The sequence below is a fragment of the Lepidothrix coronata genome, unplaced genomic scaffold (genome assembly GCF_001604755.1).
Source record: "Lepidothrix coronata isolate B3197 unplaced genomic scaffold, Lepidothrix_coronata-1.0 Scaffold41, whole genome shotgun sequence".
NCBI lineage: Eukaryota > Metazoa > Chordata > Aves > Passeriformes > Pipridae > Lepidothrix > Lepidothrix coronata.
The window spans coordinates 4803209-4822051 of record NW_016690221.1 but is presented as its reverse complement, the minus strand read 5'-3'; the positions used below and the strand labels follow the sequence as shown (position 1 = coordinate 4822051).

The window sequence follows — 18843 nt, the reverse complement described above, 5'->3', positions numbered from 1 at the left end:
CTCACAGAATGGGTTATTTTTCTATCCAGTTCCAGGTATTGTAACTTAAAATAATCACAGGAGGTGGCTCCTGAACAGATGCACAGTCTGTTCTTTAAAGTGAATCTGTGCAGAGCGGGTTACTTAGTTTGCTCCTGGTGATGGTGGTGCAAATGCTTGTAACTGTGAACTATTCAAGTAAATATTAGAACTTTAAAAATATGGAGAGGTTTTTTTTAGTCTTAAGTATCAACTTGATTTATACTTATCATTGGTGTTTCATTCACATTTATTAACAACTCCAGTTTTCAGAATGTAAAACCTAGTCTCCATTATTTAAATGATGTATTTGCTGCTTTGAAAGAAGGCTTCCAGTTTTGGAAATTGTGGTGATAATTTATAAAAATCTTCAGAATAGCTAGAAAATTCTAAAGATTTTACATTTTATAAAATAGCCGTCATCTTTTTTGCAATAATATTTTTATATGCTTTAAAATTTGAGTATTTGTCTTCTGATTATAGATTACTAAATTAAGATAGAGTAATAATTGAGTCTTTTAAAGCATACGGGAAGATTAGTGAGTCAGAGGCCAAGCTACTTTGATTTTTTTCTTTTAGTTGCACAGGGCTTTCACAGAGAGGCAGACTGGAATATATTCTGCAGTTCTTCTGGTGAATAGTCTGTCAGAGTTACCACCCATGACAAAATATCTCTTGCAGTTAGCAGCACAGAAAATAGCTGTCAGTTGAACTACTACTCTGCAGTAAATCTGCTCTTCAAGTTCTGTAAGGAAGTGTGGTTTAGCTGCTTTTTCTTTCACGCAGGTTTTTATATGACAAAAATAGCTGCATAATCCTAAAATGAGAAATTGGAATTATAATGGAGATTATAATGGAGACAAGCATGGAAATATAAATTGTAATTTTTACCCTGTAGTAGGATGATGCACCATGTACCTTAGCTTCTTAAAATCAAGTTTACTTGGAAACAGGGGACCATCTTTTATCTTTTGTTCTTTCTGATTTACCTAGACTACACTTAAATCTATGAATTTCTTGTAGACTATTTCATAGTAAAATACAAATAAAACTATTTGGCCTAGTCCTGCTGCCATTGAAGATAATGGCCATACTCTTCTAAAGTGATGGGGACACTGTCTCTGTGGAAAAAGTGAAAATTCACACTATATGTTATTTTGCATTAAGCCTAGCAGATATTTTTGAGCCTGGCTGCATCCAGGAATACAGGGCTGGCTTTAAGCTAGAAGATTCTTTTCAGTGTTTTGTTCCTAAAATCAAAAGCACGTAGTTGGCAACTGAGTGGTAGGCACCTAAACAACATTGTTCTGTTTGTGTTTCATGGAGGAGGGTCATTTTATAACTTCCACATGTGGTCTTCTATCAATAGCTGGTGTTTTCAGTAGCAAACAAATGCATAGCTCTTTAGCCAGACCTAAGCTTGAATTCATCTCTGCAGTTGATTCCAATGATGCCTTGTATGGTGGAGACTCCAAGTTCCTGGCTGAAATTAATAAGCTGTGTGAAACAGTGATAGCACAGATCCTGGATCATCTGAAAACCCTTGGAAAAGAAGAGGTATGTTCTTAGCTTGATTCAATACAAACCCAACAGTAATATGAAGAAACACACCATCTTTGACCAGGCACTGGTCTTTTTGAAACCTCCAGGAACCTTTTAACAGGAGGAAATCGGGTAATTTTACTTGTTTAAAAAATGAGTTTGTCACATAGGCAGGCTTGTGGTGGAGGCACCTAATGATGGGAAGCAGATGATGCCTCAGTTATAATCCATGTTTAAGATGCAGGCAGAAGTTTCCTGCTCAGCTCTGTGCTGCCAGGGGTGGGTCACTGAGCTGACAGGCAGCAGAGGCTACTCTGGCACACTGTGGTATTGATTGTGGCCATGCACCAAGGAGTGATTGTGCTGCAGTACAGAGTGATCACTGCAGAGCAGCACTCTGCACTGAGAGTGAGCTTAGAGTGAGCTTTAATTAACTGGCTTGAGTCCTGCTGTAGTCTGGTTATGGAAACGTGATGCTCTTTGGGGTTAGAGGCAGCTTTAAATTAACCAGCTTGAGTCCTGGTGTAATTTGGGCATGGAAATATGATGGTCGGTGTAGGATAACTTTTTTCTTGTGAGTCTTTCTGGCTATAATGAGCTCTCTGATGATGATATTGCAGTTATTGGCCTAAGATAGAATTGGAGACAGTGCCACAGTCACTCCTTTGATGGCAGTGTGGTCATACCTAAAATCTGCCCCGTGTCCATCCTTCTGTTGTTTCCTCTTGGCTCTCAACTTTGTAAATCACAGAATCATGAAATGCTCTGGGTTGGAAGCTCCAACCCCCCTGCCATGGGCAGGGAATAAACCATATTTTCTTGCCAAGCTGAGTTAGCAGTAACCTGAAATGTCCAATTCTGTGAAGAGCAAAGTGAGAATTCGCAGTTAGTCTATTCCTGAGTAAAATGCAATGAAAGCCACCTATAATTAGTAAAAGTTTCAGACCCCAGACACTAGGATGAAGTCAGGAGAGAGGTACAGAGGGAGGAAAAAGGTGTTTTGTCTTTACCCTGATTTTAGTATATTTGTTCAATATTAAATAAAGAAAACTCCAGCCAGCTTATTGGATTTCTTGATTGGAGTTGAGAGGCTCTGAGGGATCAAATATAGCTTAATGGATTGTATGTGAAAGGCAGGTGACTAATGCTGTCAGTCTTACTGAAATAAGGAGAACTCACTGTTCTATTACTGTACCTGCTTCTGAGATTGAACCCCTCCACAGCTTCCTAATCACCCCTTACTGGACAGCTTCTGTTGATGGAAATCTTATGGCTTGTAGCCTGGAATGGGAGGTGATTGATTGGATGGAATTTTTTAGATGGCCTGTTTGCACAGTAGCCCGTAGCGTTTGCCAATACAGAATGTGTTAAGTGATACATATTGGGAGGACACTGTGCTAAGTTTAGCTTTTTCTCTGCTTTTGCTATCCTATTTGTCCTTCCTTGAGCAATTGTAGGGATGGAAGATGAACAAATCCTTTGCCCAAATGCCTCTGCATCATTGTACACAACACCACAGTGAATGGTAGTTCTTTTTCAGAGCAGTAACAGCAGAAAACAACCATTCTAGCACAGCTAAGAATGTCCAAGCAGGTCTTGGAAGGAGGTTTTTAACAGTTTTCAGGACCGTGGGTTGTATATTAGGGGGTTTTTTGCATCTGACTCCTGTATGGAATAAATCCATGGTTTCTGAAAGGCTTTTTTTTTTTATTGTTTTCTGCTTTCAAGCATAATACTTTGAGTAATGGGATCCTGTGTTACTTCACTGACGCCGTTGTTGCATAGAAAACTGGATTTAAAGCTAAGCAGCACGGATATAGGTCCTTGCCCTGCCTTTGCCCCTGCAGCCTTGGATTTACTCCTCTCTCCGTCCTTACTTACAAAGGGGGAGCGTTTGTTTTGCATTGTTGAGTAAAAGTCCTTGAGAGATTTAGATTAAAACTGTTTTTTAAGAATGAATAGTTGTTTGAGGAAGCTGTTGTTGCTGAGGAAGTAGAAGTGGTGAGAATACTGCCAGAGATCTCTAATTGTGCTAAAGTAGAACTGGTCATAAAATCACTGTGGTATTTGGATTGCTTCAGTGCTGGTGACCTTTTATTATTCATCTTCTTGGCTGCTCATTTAAATGAACAAGCATCTGATGATTTTGCGTTTTTATTGGTCCATTTCCTTTAAAAGCTATAAAGGAAAATAAATTTTTCTCACAATAAAATCCTTTCACCAAAATGGCAATTTGGAAGAGAACAATGCATCTTATTGTTAACACAGCGTGGTCTTTTCACAATATTAGAGAATGCTTCATTTATGTGACAGGGTTGGAATGGAAATTTTCAATTCTGGACAGTTCTGTAAAGTTCAAGTTGTTTCTGGTCATGAGAGTAGCAGTGAATCCTCTCTGTGTGTGGGGAAGACTGGTCTTATGCTCCAGGTTTTGTAGAAATGTAAATACTTTGCTTCTTGCTACTCAGTAATAAATGTATGTTTTATTCAAACATGACTTTTGATCCAAATTTTCAGGAGCATGTTGTTGTGCCCCTGGCAGTGCCATGTTAGGGTGGCAGTCTTCATGGTAGATACTGGAGTTTTTATAGTAAGTATCAAAAATGGAGTAGGAGAAATGCTCTTGAGGCTTCTTCTTTCAACACAACTGATTTTTAATTTTATATAAACTCATAACAACTTCAGTTGATTTCACATGTGCTTGAATACTTGACTAGAAACAGAGTTGGACATAGTTCTCTGTGTGGGGGTGTGTTTTAAATTGAGAAGAGGTAGAATTTTTGAAATAGAATGTTACATGGCCCATTGTATGAAAGACTATGCTTTTTTTCTGTTATGCTATATGAAATTTGGACATTACTCTGCTCTTTGGTGGAGGGGTGAGAACACAAGGGGTCACGTTCTGGCATGATGTAGTTTGTTCTTTGTTTCATTGTCATCAGCATTATTCCAAGGATTATGGAAAATGTGCTGCCTAGAAGGCTGGCAGTTCTTTTTGGTGTGGGAATTGCTAGTCCCATGATGTGTGTGGTTGCCAAATAGCTGAGCTGTTGCTTTCTCCTTGCTGCCTGTGAATACCCTGTGAGCTGGGCTGTCACCCACAACTCAATCTTGCCAGGCTTGGCAGTGTGCTGGCACGGATGCATCCCTCGGGTTGGAGGTCAGTGCCATGTTACACAAACATTCCTGTTCATCATCATGGAAGCCTTGCCTGACAGTCCTTGCTCATTTTCTGTCGTGGTGGGATTTCCTGCATACCTGAGCTTGCCTCTCTCTCCACTTGCTGTTGTGTAACTGAGGACCAGGTGCCAAAATCCTGTCTGTTATACCTGCCCCAACACAATGGCAGTTAGTGTGCCTCTCATTCTCTTAGCTTGTTTCTGAGTCCTTTTTGAAGGATGATCCTTTTGAAGTACCTGTGTTTCAAATTAGTAAAACATTTCATCCTTATTTTGAAGAATAGATTTTGTATTTGCATTGATGTTGCCTGGAAAACCTCGCTAGTCAATACTCAGACTGGAGAACTGCTGCTTTTGCATTCTGCCCAGTAACTGAACTGCCTCACTTCTTGTGAGGAAACCTCTAAGCAATTCCCAGGAACCTCTTTGAAGTTTGTATTAGATGGTCAATGGGAAAAAAAATGAGGTAATAGAGGTTATGTTGTTAATCCAGGATACATGGTGATGTGGCAGGGTGCCTTATGAATAATGTGGCAAAACCTGGACTACCTGGCTGTACCCTGGATCTGTTTTTCCCTGAAGAGTGTTAGTCCTAAGAGAAATACAACAGTACTATTTAAGCATAGCTATTTTCCATTTTATTGTCTTTTTGAGTTGTATTTCTGCTCTGTGTTTCTATTACTGGACTAGATTCATCAACTGTACTTCTGTGTCTGGTAGAGAGTACTTCAGTGCTCCCAAATGATGGTTGTAGTTTCAGCATATGAACAAGTTTTGGAGCTACTGGGATGGAAATTGCTAATGCAGGTGACTGTTAGAGGAAGAGCTGTCTTCATGGCAGATTCATGTAATTAATGAAGTGCTCAAGGAACTTTTTGTGGGGCCTTGAGCAGGTCTGGGCATTGTGTGTGCGTGGTTTATGATATGGCAGATTGTCTCTGCATGTACAGATCTAGTGTGTCACATACGTACAGTAGCAGTCTGATACTTCTAGTTTGGGGCATGCTTGGCCTCTTTTCTAGTTGGCCAGTTCTTCCATAGCATGGCTTTCTCCTTTTCCACCTTTATCTGGAGGACTGATAGCTCAGTGTGTGCCACTTCTTTGATTAATAGCATCTGACCTCTCTTCTGCTGGCAGTGAGAAATTAATTTACTCTCAGTCCCTTAGGGAAAGGGCAGAGACTGCATGGCTACATCGGTACCCTGTCAGGAACACAAAGTCAGAGGTCCCTGCACTTCTCTTACCCCAGTCTCTGGCTCATGCTGCCTGTAACCTTGTCTCTGAACACTGTGCATTAGCTACCCCAGTATGAACTGAGCTGAGAGGGTTCATTAATCGGGGTGCTCAGCTGACAGTTGTGTTGTAAACTAGGACTCTGCTGTGGTTTGTGTAAGATGGAGCTGTGCCTTTGTCAGTGGGCTTTCTGGAGCAAAGAACAAAGGACAGCTGCAGCAGAGCAGTATAAACAAATACTACAGCTCAGATGCATCCAAATAATAATTCATCCTTTTAACCGTGAAAACTTACTCTATAGGAATCAGCAGAACCTGCAATAGCATTTTAATTATTTCTGTTTTCCACTCACTCCAGATGAGGGTGGGAGCACCCTGTAAGCTTAGTGCAGGATTGTCTGTGCCCCAGAACTCCTCCACAGAGGCTGGTGCTCCTCCATGGCAGAGTACCATGAGGGAGGGGTCCTCCTCAAGGGCCTTCTTCAGCAATTTTAGGGGAAGTAGCTGCAAATATGAAGCAAATATGTTGGTATAACCAAAGTTTCAGTGAAAGAATAGGAAAAAAAAAATCTTTGCTTAAATAAATAAATGTAGAATAGACTGCTGGAAAAAAGCCTGAAGTTGCATTAATCTAGATTGATGATAGTGGTGGTCTCTCTAAAATATATAGAGCTATGGTGCTCCAAGTGCAAGGCTGGTTGGTGGGAGGGTGATTTCTATGCAATTGTAGGGAGTCTTGAGTTAAAAATGTGTCAGACCTACATAAGGTGCTGTGCCAAAGTGATATGAGATGTAGGAGTTTGGTGTAGTTATTTCATTTACAGCAACTTACATTGATTCATTATCATAACGTGTTGCATTTTGAATGGAACTTGAAAACTGTGCCTGTATTGTTTGTAACTGTTGCTGTGTGTTACAAAATGAGTGCCCTTTGCACTTCTAAGCGTTCAGAGAACCCAGTGAGGTTATGCTGCATGTTTGGGGATGATTACGTGGTAATATGGGAATATTTTTGTTTCCTTGTAGACCCTGAAGCGGCAGAGCCAGCTGGCACTCTATTTCTTTAACACTATTGTAGCTCACGGGGATCTACGAAACAACAAACTAAACCAGCTTTCAGTCAATCTCTGGAATCTTGCTCAGAAACATGGCTTTGCTGACACCAAAACTATGGTAAGGAAAACAGATAATGCAGAAAAATTTTAATTCTTAAGATCTTTTGCCACTCTTTATTTGGAAAAAAGTAATATTTTCTTGATCTGAAAAAACCTAATCTCTTTACAAGTTGCTCTCTTCCCCCCCAAAAATTATCTTAAAACCCCAACAACTTATTTTTTTAAATGCTTCTTAATGAATAAGCAGCTTCTCTTGTTTCAAGTGGTCTGTATCTTTCTAGCAGTTTTAATCCTGTGCCGAGCATTAAGGAACCTGAAAGTGTTGGGTGCTGTAAGTTTTTTTCAGAACAGAAAACTAGCTCTAAGAGAAATACAGCATTTTTATTTTGTGGAGGAACTACATGGTGTAAGCTTGGCAAGTGGCATTTGAGAGCCTTTAAGGCAGATATCCATGATAATAAGTAAGAAATGCCAAGTGCTCCCACAGCCAGTGAAAATCATGATGGTGTGTATACAAAGATGAAATGATGGCCTGTGAAATAAGACAAAGACACTAAAAATCTCCCAATCCCTTTTTTTTTTCAAACCAAGGTGAAAACACTGGAATACATCAAGAGGCAAAGCCAACAACCTGAAATGAGTCACTTTGCAGACCTGGCCCTTCGGCTTCCTCTGCAGTCCAGGACCTGATGGATGTCTCTTTTCCAAGGAGTCACCTGTACAAGGCAGCATGCAGCCAAAAATCACTGATCTAGATTCTGACTGGAGGAGTTCAGTGTGTTTTTACTTAGTGTGAAACATTTACTTGGGCACAGTAAAGGTAAAACTGTTCTGAGTGCAATAATTTAACCTGAATTTGTCTCCAGTTTTACCATAATATAATATTTTAAATGCTGATTTACAGTCAGTAAACAGTATTTTGAACCTCTGTGGTAGTGAAAGCCTTTCAAAATCTAATCTGTTGTAATTTTAACAAAAAAGGAAGAAGATAATCTGCACAAATGAATTCACAGCCTCAAAACTTCATCCCACTTGTAGAATAGTGTTTTTCCTGTGTAGAAAGCAGCATTTCAATATAATAATCCCACTGAGTAATCTCTCTGCTTTGGGATGCTGCCAGCATTTGTTTTATTGGTTCCAGTAGAAGAGAAAAATGGCCGAGGTGTTATTGTTCTAATTTCTACAATACATTTGCACAGACATGTTTATGTTTTCATTTTAGTCCCGTGTTTTGTAAAATGGAAGGAATCTTTAAGTGCTGTCTGCAAATGAAAAAGGAAATGTATGCAAAGTACTCTATATTTGCAAAGTACTCTATCACTGAATAAAACAATTTGCAGTTCATCTGTGTGTTCTGGGGGAGTTTGTGTATACAAATCTATCACTTTACCCTTGTGAAATTTAGTTACGTGTACTGATAACTCCTCATAAAATTTCACTCTCACCATTTCTTTCCCATGGTAGGGAACCATGCTGAAACCTTGCATCTATTGCTGCTTTTGCTTAGTGGTAAATTCTTAATGAGTTAAATCCTTACACAGTTATTAAGATATATTTTTGCACAAAAATGTTTTATTTTGTTAAGGCTAACTGTTTAGACAGAACCATATATTTAAGGAGTTAGCAAGCTGCTAATAAATACCACCCAAATTATTAAACCATTCTTGTTGCATGTTTTCATCTCCTCATCACTTTGTACCACTCACTGAGTGTAAAAATGTGAAAACTAAAATCCCTTTGAGTCACTAAGAGGTAGCTAAAAATAAGTTTATTAAATCAGCATTTAAAAAAAAAATCTAGTTGCAGGCATGGCACACATATCTTCAGTCTTTGAAGGAGGCTGTGCCTCGCCTTGTAGAAGAAATATGCTAAAGGTTTCAAAAACTTACTGTTTAGCTGAAGTGAGGACCCAGCTCCACCAGTGTACGCAGTTGAAAACTTGAACTAAAAGTGCCTCACAAATCAAATTTCTTAAACATTTTATTATTTTTTTTCAAGTAAAAAGATCCGGAGAGTAAAAAAAAAAAAAAAAATTGCCTGAATTTTCATTCTTTTTATTACCTCAGAGTTTTAATCTTCAAATTTTATAGATCTAGATGTATATTTGTCTATGTATCCTTTTTTGCTGGCAGTAGGTTGAAATCCAAGACCAATTCCTCTGTGTTGCTTCAAGTCCATTGCTTTATCAAACTCCATCTTCAGAGCCTGCTGTAACTTCTCCTGCCCTTCCCTGTTCAGAGCCATGTTCGGTTTGTTTGTAGTTGCTGAGAGATTTTGGATAGGCCCAGAGCCCTTTTTAAAGCCACCCATCAGTCTGAAAAACTTCATTTCTTCCTCAGAACTTCTAAAAGCAGCTGTACTCCACTGTCCAAACTTTGTATCCTGTGAAGCAAAACAAGGTTAACACTAAAAGTAAGTAATAACAAGAGCAAGGAAGATAATTTCTGGCTGTGTACCATGAGAACAGAACCAGCTACAAAAACCTGACAGGGTGGCAAAGCTGGGAAGAAGCAGTTACTCCACGGGCAGCACCTCTTAAAGGATGTGGTAAAAGAATGACATTAACTGTGTGAGTGCATCTTCACTAGCAGTGCAGGTCATTTAACCTGGAGAGGGGTTAATGCGCTTTGAGAATCTCCTTTCCCTCCCTCTTTAGGAACCTTGGCTTTTCTGCTTCTCTTTATCTAGCTCAAAGAGCCAGACAACATCTCTTATTCTGAGAAAACTGTCAGACTTAATCCTCTTTCACTGTCACTTTGTATGTTTATCTTTTCATTTTCCCATTGCCTAGTTTGGGAGCTGTTGTTTTCAGCAGTGTTTTGTTATGTTAGTTTTGGAGACAGTGTTCAATCTGCCTCATAAGCTTTAAGTAACATTGGCATTCTCATCCCACTAATTACAACTAATATTGCAAGGGTGCAAAAACCCTTATCCAACAGGACTAAACCTACTGCTCTTAAAGCCTCCCCTCCCTTGCAGTTTCCTGTTTTCTTTGCATTCACTGTATTTGCCTTTCACTATTTTTAGAACTAGTTCACCCCTTCAGGATTTTTCCTTTTTCTGAGGATTCTGGCTCCTTTCTGAAGAGCCAATGTCCAGGTAAAATGATATTTCAGCTGTTTGTGGATAACCCAAGATAAAATGATTTACAAAGCTCATGAAGAGCTTACCTAAGAACAGGCTTCATTATCTAAGGGTTTTATTTGACTCCTGAGGAATAGCTACACAGTCATTTATAAATATTTTCAGCAGGATTGCTACTCCCTATTTTTTCTTTAAAATTTGGAGTGATAACTAAATGGAAGAATGTCTGATCGTTAATTAAATAGACTAAGCTGGTTACATCAAAGGAAAAAATGTGAATTTAGTGGTGTGTTTATGTCAACCTGAAATCCTTCCAACTGAACAGTTGTAGCTTGCATGAAACAGTCATTCTCCAGCAGACAGCCAACATGACACACAGCACGCTACACAATATTGCAGGCAAGCCCTAGCAGGCTTTTTTAAGTTAAAAAAAATGCATGGCTGGAGTATCACCCACAATCACAGGCCAGAATACCTCCTATTAAAAGAGAGCTACCCCTAACACTTCAGTATTTTTACCTTGTACAAAGGCAAGTTGCTGTCTAAGCCCAGTCTGTGACACAGATGCAGATACACATGCAGATACACTTAAGTCACATGCAGATAAATATAAGTCCTCCCTCTGGAATGGGAGGCATCTGCACAGATGCAAATATAATCACGGCTTGTCAAACTCTGTACATTTTTTTATGAGTTGCTGGCAGGCACTACACACAGCTTTTGCTGAAGCATTTCCAGCTCACTCTTTGTGGAGCTGATGAATTAGTTTTCACAGCTTCTATTCTTCTGCATGCTACTAAACAGAGACAGACCAGCACCAAGGAACTGAGATCCCCTGCCAAGGATGTCATTTTTCTCAATGACTTCAGACGTTATTAGACAGTTGCAGTTCCAGAGCTATCACAGGCTGCCTCCCACTATGTTACATCTACAGAAGTTGTTTCTGGCATTTGAGGCATATTCCAGCTTTCTAGGCACACTGGCAGTCTTGCAAAACAACTAAGAATCCCGGATTACTAGCAAAGCTTTCTCTCCACCTCAATCCTATTAACCCTGCTAAACACTACTGCAACAGTTTCCACTACCTGACTGTAAATCTCTCAGGAGGCAGGCTGAGCAGGATGCAAAGGCAAGGAATTAAGAATCATCTTTCAAAGAAGTGGAGGAAAGATGTGGATGCAAGGAGAGGACTGCCTGTAAATATCATGTGTTATCAGTTGTTACCTCCCTTTACCTTTCCACATGTGCCCCTTTCTGAATGTCTGCAAAGTCTTGCAGATAAGAAACAAGATACACTTCAGTGGCTGCTATATCCATACCCTGGAATTATTTGTACTTCACAGTAAGCAGAAAATGCTTCTGTAGCAATTTGTCATGGCTCATTCTCCAGAGGAACCAGAGAAAATGTTGCTTTTGAGGACTGATGATGGGAATTGGAACACTGTAATGCCAAGGAGTTCACTGTCAGCTCTCAGACTCTCTTGGCATTGTACCAACTTGTTCTACAGCGTGACCTTAACTCTGCAGTCAGAAGGAAGACTGTTGTGCCAAGCCCCGGACCTGAGCCACACAGAGAAAAGAGCACAGTGTTTGTACCAGGAATTTGCTCTAGGACCCAGTATTTCCACCAGATCCAGGTCTAAGCTCATACATACCTGTCCCACTTTGGAACTGAAAACCTTTGTTTTGCCAGATTCTCTATCAATTTCTTCTTGCAGAGCCTGTCGCCTCACCTGGGGTGCAAAAATGACATATGCAGCATAAGACACTATCTTCTGTGTGTGAAATGACAACTAATTCACAGTGGAAAAAAAAGGGATGTTATAAAATAATTAGTGATCTTCAGAATTTTGCAAGGATAATTAAAAAGTTGCATGTGATCCTTTCCCACATTCAACACGAGAACTGTGATTTTTCCAGTGGTATGTTAAATGAATATTTTGCTGTAACAGGTATGTCTGATTTTTCTAACTGCAGGCAACAGCTACGCTGAAACTGCCAACACTGAAGAGAGGCAAAGAAACCTGTATTTAACCTAATAAGCTACTCAGAACTTCTGACATTGACTAAAGCTGTATATTTTGGACTTAACCCACAGAAGGTAAAGCACATTTTAAGCAGACCTTTATTTAGGGAAGCAACAAATCAGGTTTTTTGTATCAATTCCTATGCATATATTACATGCTGACTGCCTTTCAATCTTACACAATTAAGCCAAAGCATACCTTGTCTATGTTAACTTCATCACAGTTTCCTTTTTTTTCCTGCACAATAATTACACCATCTAGATGTTCCTGTAAAACAGGAAAAAAGATTGTATGGTTATTTTTATCCATTCTGGTTAATTAGAATTTACAGAGCTCTTACCATGAGAGTAATTAAAACACTAAGCAATCAGTAGGACTATTCTGGGGCAAGAAGAAATAGTCAGATCTAAGATGAAAATGCCAATTAAGTCTGTGTATTTCTATGGAGAAAACTTCTCCCCAAGAAAGAGATTTTTTCTTTTTTTAACCAAGAAGATAAAGGATTTTTTTAAGTTCACACATTAAATTAGATCTGCCAACATCACTGGCACACACAGTAACGTTTGCAGGCAGAGTAATTTCAAATTAAACTGTTTTGTTAAAGTTAAATTTATACTTGAAGTAAGGGACAGAGAGAGTAAAAGTTAGAATATTTTAAAAATTGCAGGTAAAATAATTAAAGGTCTCTCTGAAACAAACAAATAAAGAAGAAACAATCAAGAGACAGCTGCATTGTGCTTGCTTGTGGATGATAGTCCCCAGGGAGCTTCCAGTCTGGAAAGAGCACAGGGAGAGGCAGGACACACACATCAAGTGTCTCCCACAATGGCAGCAAACAGCACATTAGTTCCACGTTTGAGAGAGAGGAACAGGGAGCTGATGGGATGACACAGAGCAGCTCCAGAAGGACGGGATGGGCCAGATGGCAGCAGGTAAATCAGCAGCAGAGTCCACAGGCAACCATGTCCTGATCACTCTTCCACAGAGTGCAGCCCCTCAGCAACTTTTGCTCCCAGTGACTGGCATTTCTAGATCATTGCCCTCAGCCTTTCTTTGCCAAATTTATAATTAGGATAAGATTTTTGGGCACCCAGTATAACAGGATAAGTAATAAGTCCGGGATAGTGGTAAATTAGAGCCATAAGCTTTAGACCAGCCTGGAAAAGGTGGCCAAGGGGAAGATCTATTGATACAGTTAACATAATAATCCAAGCATGAAACAGCCAGGGAAATGAAGACAAGGAAAAGATTTGTAACATACTTCTGTCAGCAGAACCTGCTGTTACTTTTTTGAGGGTTTACAGTTTTATTAAAAGCCCTGAATGATTTATCTCATTTTCCAAAGCTACCTTTGATTTCACCACACGCACTATTAAAAATGAGAGGACACCGTCTGCAGTAAGGAGAGCTCATGCTCTTGGAGGAAAAGAAGAAACCAAAACCAACCCCCAGTTTACTTCTAGATGGCCTGGTACTGTCTTTTCATATCTACTAAAACAAGCAGGAAAACTGTTGTGACAGGGTTCTGCAAACAACTGCAGCATATTTTTTTTTTTTTAGCCGGAAGGTCAAGTGGCAGACAAGGAACGGGGGAGCAGCCCCATCCCTGCTAATTCCCAGCATGGTGCTGACCGGCTGAAGGCTACTGAGTGGAAAAAACCATCCCACAGAGGTCTGCCAAGCTTCCCCCAACTCCATGGAAAAGGAGCACCTTCACACGTGGTAGGATTATGCTGCCTGCAGTCAAACAACTTCTGGCTCCTCTTCACTCTGCACAGATTGACTGTAATGGCATCCAGTGGGAAAACCACCAATCACTGATATTAAGTGGGTATCACTCCACATTGTCTTTAAAACTTACTCTTTTGCTTGCTGCACAAGCCTCACAGAGGATTTTTCAAGGCATGCAGTGTGTGACACACTGTTAGACAGGGATGTTTCAGGACTATGGCACAGTTAAATGTGAGACCAACATCATCAGCCATTTATTAGTGCAGTGTCTTTAGGCCTGGCAGGAACTAGATTTTGCTAGAACTGATTAACCCAGACTTCTCAACCTTCAGGAGACTTTCTCTGAAGTATTTTTTATTATTAAAGAACAGAGGTGCATATGGGAATGAGAAATAAAACAGGTATCACCTTCTCCTCAATTGTTTGCAATGTATTTGCTGTGGCTTTCATTTTAACTGGTCATGCAAGTTTACATGTCATTGTGAGCCTCTGCACAATGTGAGCAGCTGCAAGAATCCAAATAATGTCTAACAGTCTCAAAAAGGCAATGTCAACTTCATTAGAAAATATATCCCAGCAATAAAACCACCTGGTCCTTTGAAAGGTCAAAAGGAGAAACCGAAGCTAAAAGCCCAAAAACATCTGCTCACCTCGTGACTGATAAGCACACATTTCCCTCACAAACCCTTGTGAAAAATGCCTGTATCTGGTTCTTCACATAAATCTATATTTAATTATTAGCATTAGGCACCAGGCACTGCACATAAGTGCACACCAAAGCAAAGCACACCACGAAGTGTGCTGGAGGCAGCTCATGCTATGCCTGCTCCATCTTTAGTTCACAAAAATCTTCATTGATACCTTATTAACCAGTGCTTGACTTTTCAACAAGCCAACCATTCAGAGTTTTTCATAAAAAACAACTGAATGCTGTCTCCCATTACCTACAAAAATAAAAACAAGCTCCTGATGACTTACAATGTACTGCTTTTACATCTATTTATTTTCTTGCATAGATTTATTCTTTTAATTAAAAATGCGTCTTCAGGTCTCTAGTTTTCTATCAGAATTTATACATCAATGCTCTAGGCCTAGTCTACATTTAGCATTCTTAGGATTTTCTCTAAAGTTTTCTCCAAGTTAGACAACAGGCTTTGGCTAAATTTTCCCCTCGTTTGTAACACTATGTAATTCCAGCATTAACAGCAGCAAACCTGAGGAAAAGTCTAACAAACACAGTTTGCAGATCAGATGCACTGATGCTGGCAGTGTTACCAACCTGCTCAGGGTAAAGGACGTGGTACTAAAATCCTATTTTATAGGAGTGTTGCCACTTTGTGGAGCAACCGAAGAAGAACATTTACGACTTCACACACTCGTTTTCTTTTTGTGCCAATACTTGCTGTTAGGTGTAGTTTTTACATTTTCACGACTGAACCACTGCATGATTACAGCACCAGGCATTGTCATACTTTCCCACGTGCCACAACTAAAATCAGTATGCTAAAATCAATACATCAGCTAATCCTGTTTCTGAATAGTGGGGGTCCTCACTGACTTCAAATATTCTGATCAGGCAGAACAGCCTGCAAAGTAGGGAACTGTACCTAAAAAGCTTTTGATTCCTTAGGAGGAGGGGGCAAAGCTGCCCTCCTCTTTACAACTTACCAGTGACTCATTCCCTGTGTCTTCTGTAATGATCTTTGTCTTTTTTGTATCTGCTTCTGAACCTGGTTGTTCAGCCAAGTCCTGTGGTGGGGCTTTTTTTCTTTTTTTCCCTTTCCTGTCACAGAGCATGTGATTACTACTGCATAATGCCCCATCTACAGCATTCCCTGCTACACGCTCAGCTCGCTCCATTTCACTCCCTTTGTTCTTTTTATTTCTTTCTGGTAGCCTTATTTTTTGGTTTTTAGAGGCACTATCATTGTTTAAAGCAACTTTTGAATATGTTGTTTCCTCCTCCTCTTTGTGAATCTTTTTTTTCTTTTTCTTCTTGGTGACTTCATTACTACCCTTGAAATTCTTCCTGCTCTTTTTTCCAGACAGCTTTTCTTCCTCAGAGTCAACTTCTTGCTGTGCTGGGAGATACTTATCAGGAATACTGTGATTGCAGTCTAGCTGATCTTCACATGCTGAGGAAGAAACACATTTGCTTCTGTTCTTGTTCTTCTTAGTCTCTTTGATACTCCCAGCGTCCTCTTCCTCTCTATTTGTCAATGTAATTTCCCAGGAATTCTGCTTCTTCCTTTTTCTGAAGTCACTTAATGCAATGGGCCTACCAGGAACTCCAGATATGTTGTCCTCATTATCTACTAGTGGTAAAAAGGAGTCAGACTTATCCTTCTTCTTCCTTTTCTTTTTTCTCACACAACTCTCCCCATCACTCTGGACATTATGTGTGTCATGGTTTTCACCTGTAAAAGCTACTTCTTGTGAAATGTATTTGTGGGGCTTTTTACAAACTCTTTCAGACTGCTTTTGTTCACTGTCCTGGATGTTCTGTAATGAAAAAGAAGATTTGATTTTCTTCTTTTTTTTCCTTGTTATCTCACCATCCAGTTCCAAATTCAAAGCAGTATCCTTTTTGGTTTTTTTAAAAGAAAATTCAGTTTTCTTAATATCATCTGTAGGATAATTTGAAAGCTCCATGCCACTATTCTCATTATCCTCCCCTAAGGATGAATGACATGGGACTTTTTTTTTCTTCTTTTTGAGAATTTTAATTTGTTCCTCTGATTCCTCCTGAAGTTTTGAATCCAGGTGAGCTTTTACAATCACAAAGCTTTCTGACTGTGCTTCTTTGAGTAATTTGGAGCCAACTTTCTTTTTCTTGTTTTTCTTCTTCTTGTTCTTTGGTTGTGATTGGTCTAAACATTCATCTTTAAAATGTCCCTTTTTCCTTATTTTTGTTTTTGTCTCAAGCCTGTCATCTTTCTTGATTTTAATGACAGTTGGAACATCCTCCTCAATTTTAATGACAGTCTTCACATTTTTCTTCTTCTGTATAGGTTCCTCGTGCAATTCTTTTCTCTTTTTCTTTATTATCATTCTAAAAAACGAAACGAAGATGTTAGTAAACTGCTTCAGAGAGATGATACAAGCCCTCCTCTATTTGGCTCCCCTGTATTCTGAAACTATTCATATCTCCCACTGTCCCTGCCACTCTAATTTCAGTCTGCTTTCTGTTATGGGGGAAACAGAACTGCACAGAGCCCAGAAAATACAGTCCACTGGGGTGATTTTTTTGTCTTGTTCTTTACTGTAACTTGTCCTAGTCAGTTGGTAACTTTCTATTTGTTTCTTCCTTTTGACGGCTGCAGAGCATGACATCTTTACAGTAATACCTACCCTCTACAAATCTTTCCTAAATGGTAAAACATATACATACATACACACACACACAGACAGACAGACAGATGGATGTGCAGTCAAGACGGTTTTCTAGATACCTATGACTTTTCACTTATTTAACACTGAACTTCACATCACTTTACTGCCCACTCAGCACTACAGGATCCTTTCAAGACACCCGAGTTATTACCTTAAATCTGCTTCTGTCTGTGATTTCTCATCCTTGCCCTCCGTCTCCTCTCTCGGGACACTCGCACCTACCAAGAGATCACACCAGAGACGCCTCTGGCACCCGCCTGGTGACACTCCCCGCCTCTGCTGAGAAACCTGTTTATCCCTACTTGTTTGCCCATCTTTTAATCAAAAATTAATCCATGGGGATTTCTATAAGCGCCGCTTGCAAGGCATCCTGTCAAAATCCTTTACAGAAAACCTAAGTCTGGTAAGCAGCGTTTTACCAATCCCTGCCTGTCAGGGCCTCCTCCCGGAGCCGCGGCAGCCCCTGCGCCCACCGACCCACCCCCACACCGCGGCCAGGGGGGTCTCCCCCGCGCCCCGCCCCGCTCCTGACCCCGTCCCCGCCCCGCCCCTGACCCCGTCCCCGCCCGTCCTGCCCGGGGGGCTCCCCGGGAGCGGCGCATCCCGGCCGGGCCGTGCCCGAGGCGGCCGGGCCATCCCTCACCTGCAGCGGCCTCGTGCAGCGCCCTCTGACCCGGAAGGGAACGCGCCGGGCCCGCCCCGCCCCGCGCGCACCGCCGGAGCCGTTGCCGCGGCAACGCGCGGGACGCGGCCCTGGCGGCGGCGGGAGGGACAGACAGAGCTCGGAGGGACAGAGCCGGGAGGGACAGACAGAGCCCGGAGGGACAGAGCCGGGCGGGACAGACAGAGCCCGGAGGGACAGAGCCGGGCGGGACAGAGCCGGGAGGGACTGAGCCGGGCGAGACAGAGTCCTGCTCTGGGACGGGGACAGGTGGGAGCGCAGCGCCCGTCAGGCCATGGCTCTGCACCCCCGGGGCTCCTCAGCCGCCCCCCCACCCCGCTCCCCTCAGCGCTGCTCCAAAGCCGCCCCCCCCAGCCCTGAGGGCAGGGCCACGAGCTTTTCTGCTCGTGTAGCGCTGTGTTGCTTTTTATCGCCGCGGTTTTCTGGCGGCCACGTGCCCGCGGTGTGTTCCCGTGGCGTCCAGCCCGTTGATCCGGTCGCGGCCTCTGGTTCGCCCGGCGGTGACCGGCGCCCCGAGTTCTGAGGCTGGTCCCGTGAGGGGGTTGGAGCATTGCCCCGGGGAACCAGAGGGGTGGCTGTGTTATCGCTGTTGTAAAAGTTAAAAGAACGCGAAACTCCTGCTCTCAGAGCCCTGTTCTAACAGCGAAAGTCTTGGTCTTCTGCCAGAGTCTGAGAGCGCTGAGACTGGAACGTCGGGAGAGCAGCACTGTAGTTCTGCACTTCCCAAATAGGGTTCTCTCCCCTCACTGCTTTATAATTACTGAAGTAGGCATTTTGTGTTAAAGCAGACGTTTTAAATGTGGGAATAAAGTTGTTTTTTCTGATATAACTCAGCTAAG

General features: G+C 41.3%; 3 protein-coding genes across 7 annotated transcripts in view; 2 read left to right on the top strand and 1 right to left on the bottom strand.

The window, feature by feature from the left end:
* CUNH16orf62 (chromosome unknown C16orf62 homolog) overlaps positions 1-8431 on the top strand; it is a 50355-nt gene extending 41924 nt beyond the window's left edge. For 2 of the 3 annotated variants that reach the window (XM_017813380.1, XM_017813379.1), the window contains 3 exons: positions 1457-1575; positions 6999-7145; positions 7679-7902. In XM_017813380.1, coding sequence (XP_017668869.1) covers positions 1457-1575; positions 6999-7145; positions 7679-7777 — 365 coding nt within the window. In that variant the 3' untranslated portion in view covers positions 7778-7902. Of the gene's footprint in view, positions 1-1456; positions 1576-6998; positions 7146-7678 lie in introns of all 3 variants that reach the window. The other variant, XM_017813377.1, reaches the window with a different exon arrangement.
* Positions 8432-8836: 405 nt separating this feature from the next.
* Positions 8837-17996, bottom strand: KNOP1 (lysine rich nucleolar protein 1). Of its 3 annotated transcripts, none has more exons than XM_017813395.1 (6): positions 17966-17994; positions 17474-17540; positions 15598-16981; positions 12397-12465; positions 11827-11904; positions 8837-9469 (listed from the first exon to the last, which is right to left on the bottom strand). In XM_017813395.1, the coding sequence occupies exons 3-6, from the start codon at positions 16978-16980 to the stop codon at positions 9158-9160; spliced, it is 1842 nt and encodes a 613-aa protein (XP_017668884.1). In that variant the 5' UTR covers position 16981; positions 17474-17540; positions 17966-17994; the 3' UTR covers positions 8837-9157. The 3 variants fall into 3 exon arrangements, with proteins under 3 accessions (XP_017668884.1, XP_017668886.1, XP_017668885.1); XM_017813397.1 differs by lacking the exon at positions 17966-17994 and having other exon boundaries at positions 15598-16865; positions 16896-16981; positions 17474-17790; XM_017813396.1 differs by lacking the exon at positions 17474-17540 and having other exon boundaries at positions 17966-17996.
* Positions 17256-18843, top strand: part of IQCK (IQ motif containing K) — a 38371-nt gene continuing 36783 nt past the window's right edge. Inside the window, exons 1-2 of the mRNA XM_017813321.1 lie at positions 17256-17269; positions 18003-18253. Coding sequence (XP_017668810.1) covers positions 17256-17269; positions 18003-18253 — 265 coding nt within the window. The remainder of the gene's footprint in view (positions 17270-18002; positions 18254-18843) is intronic.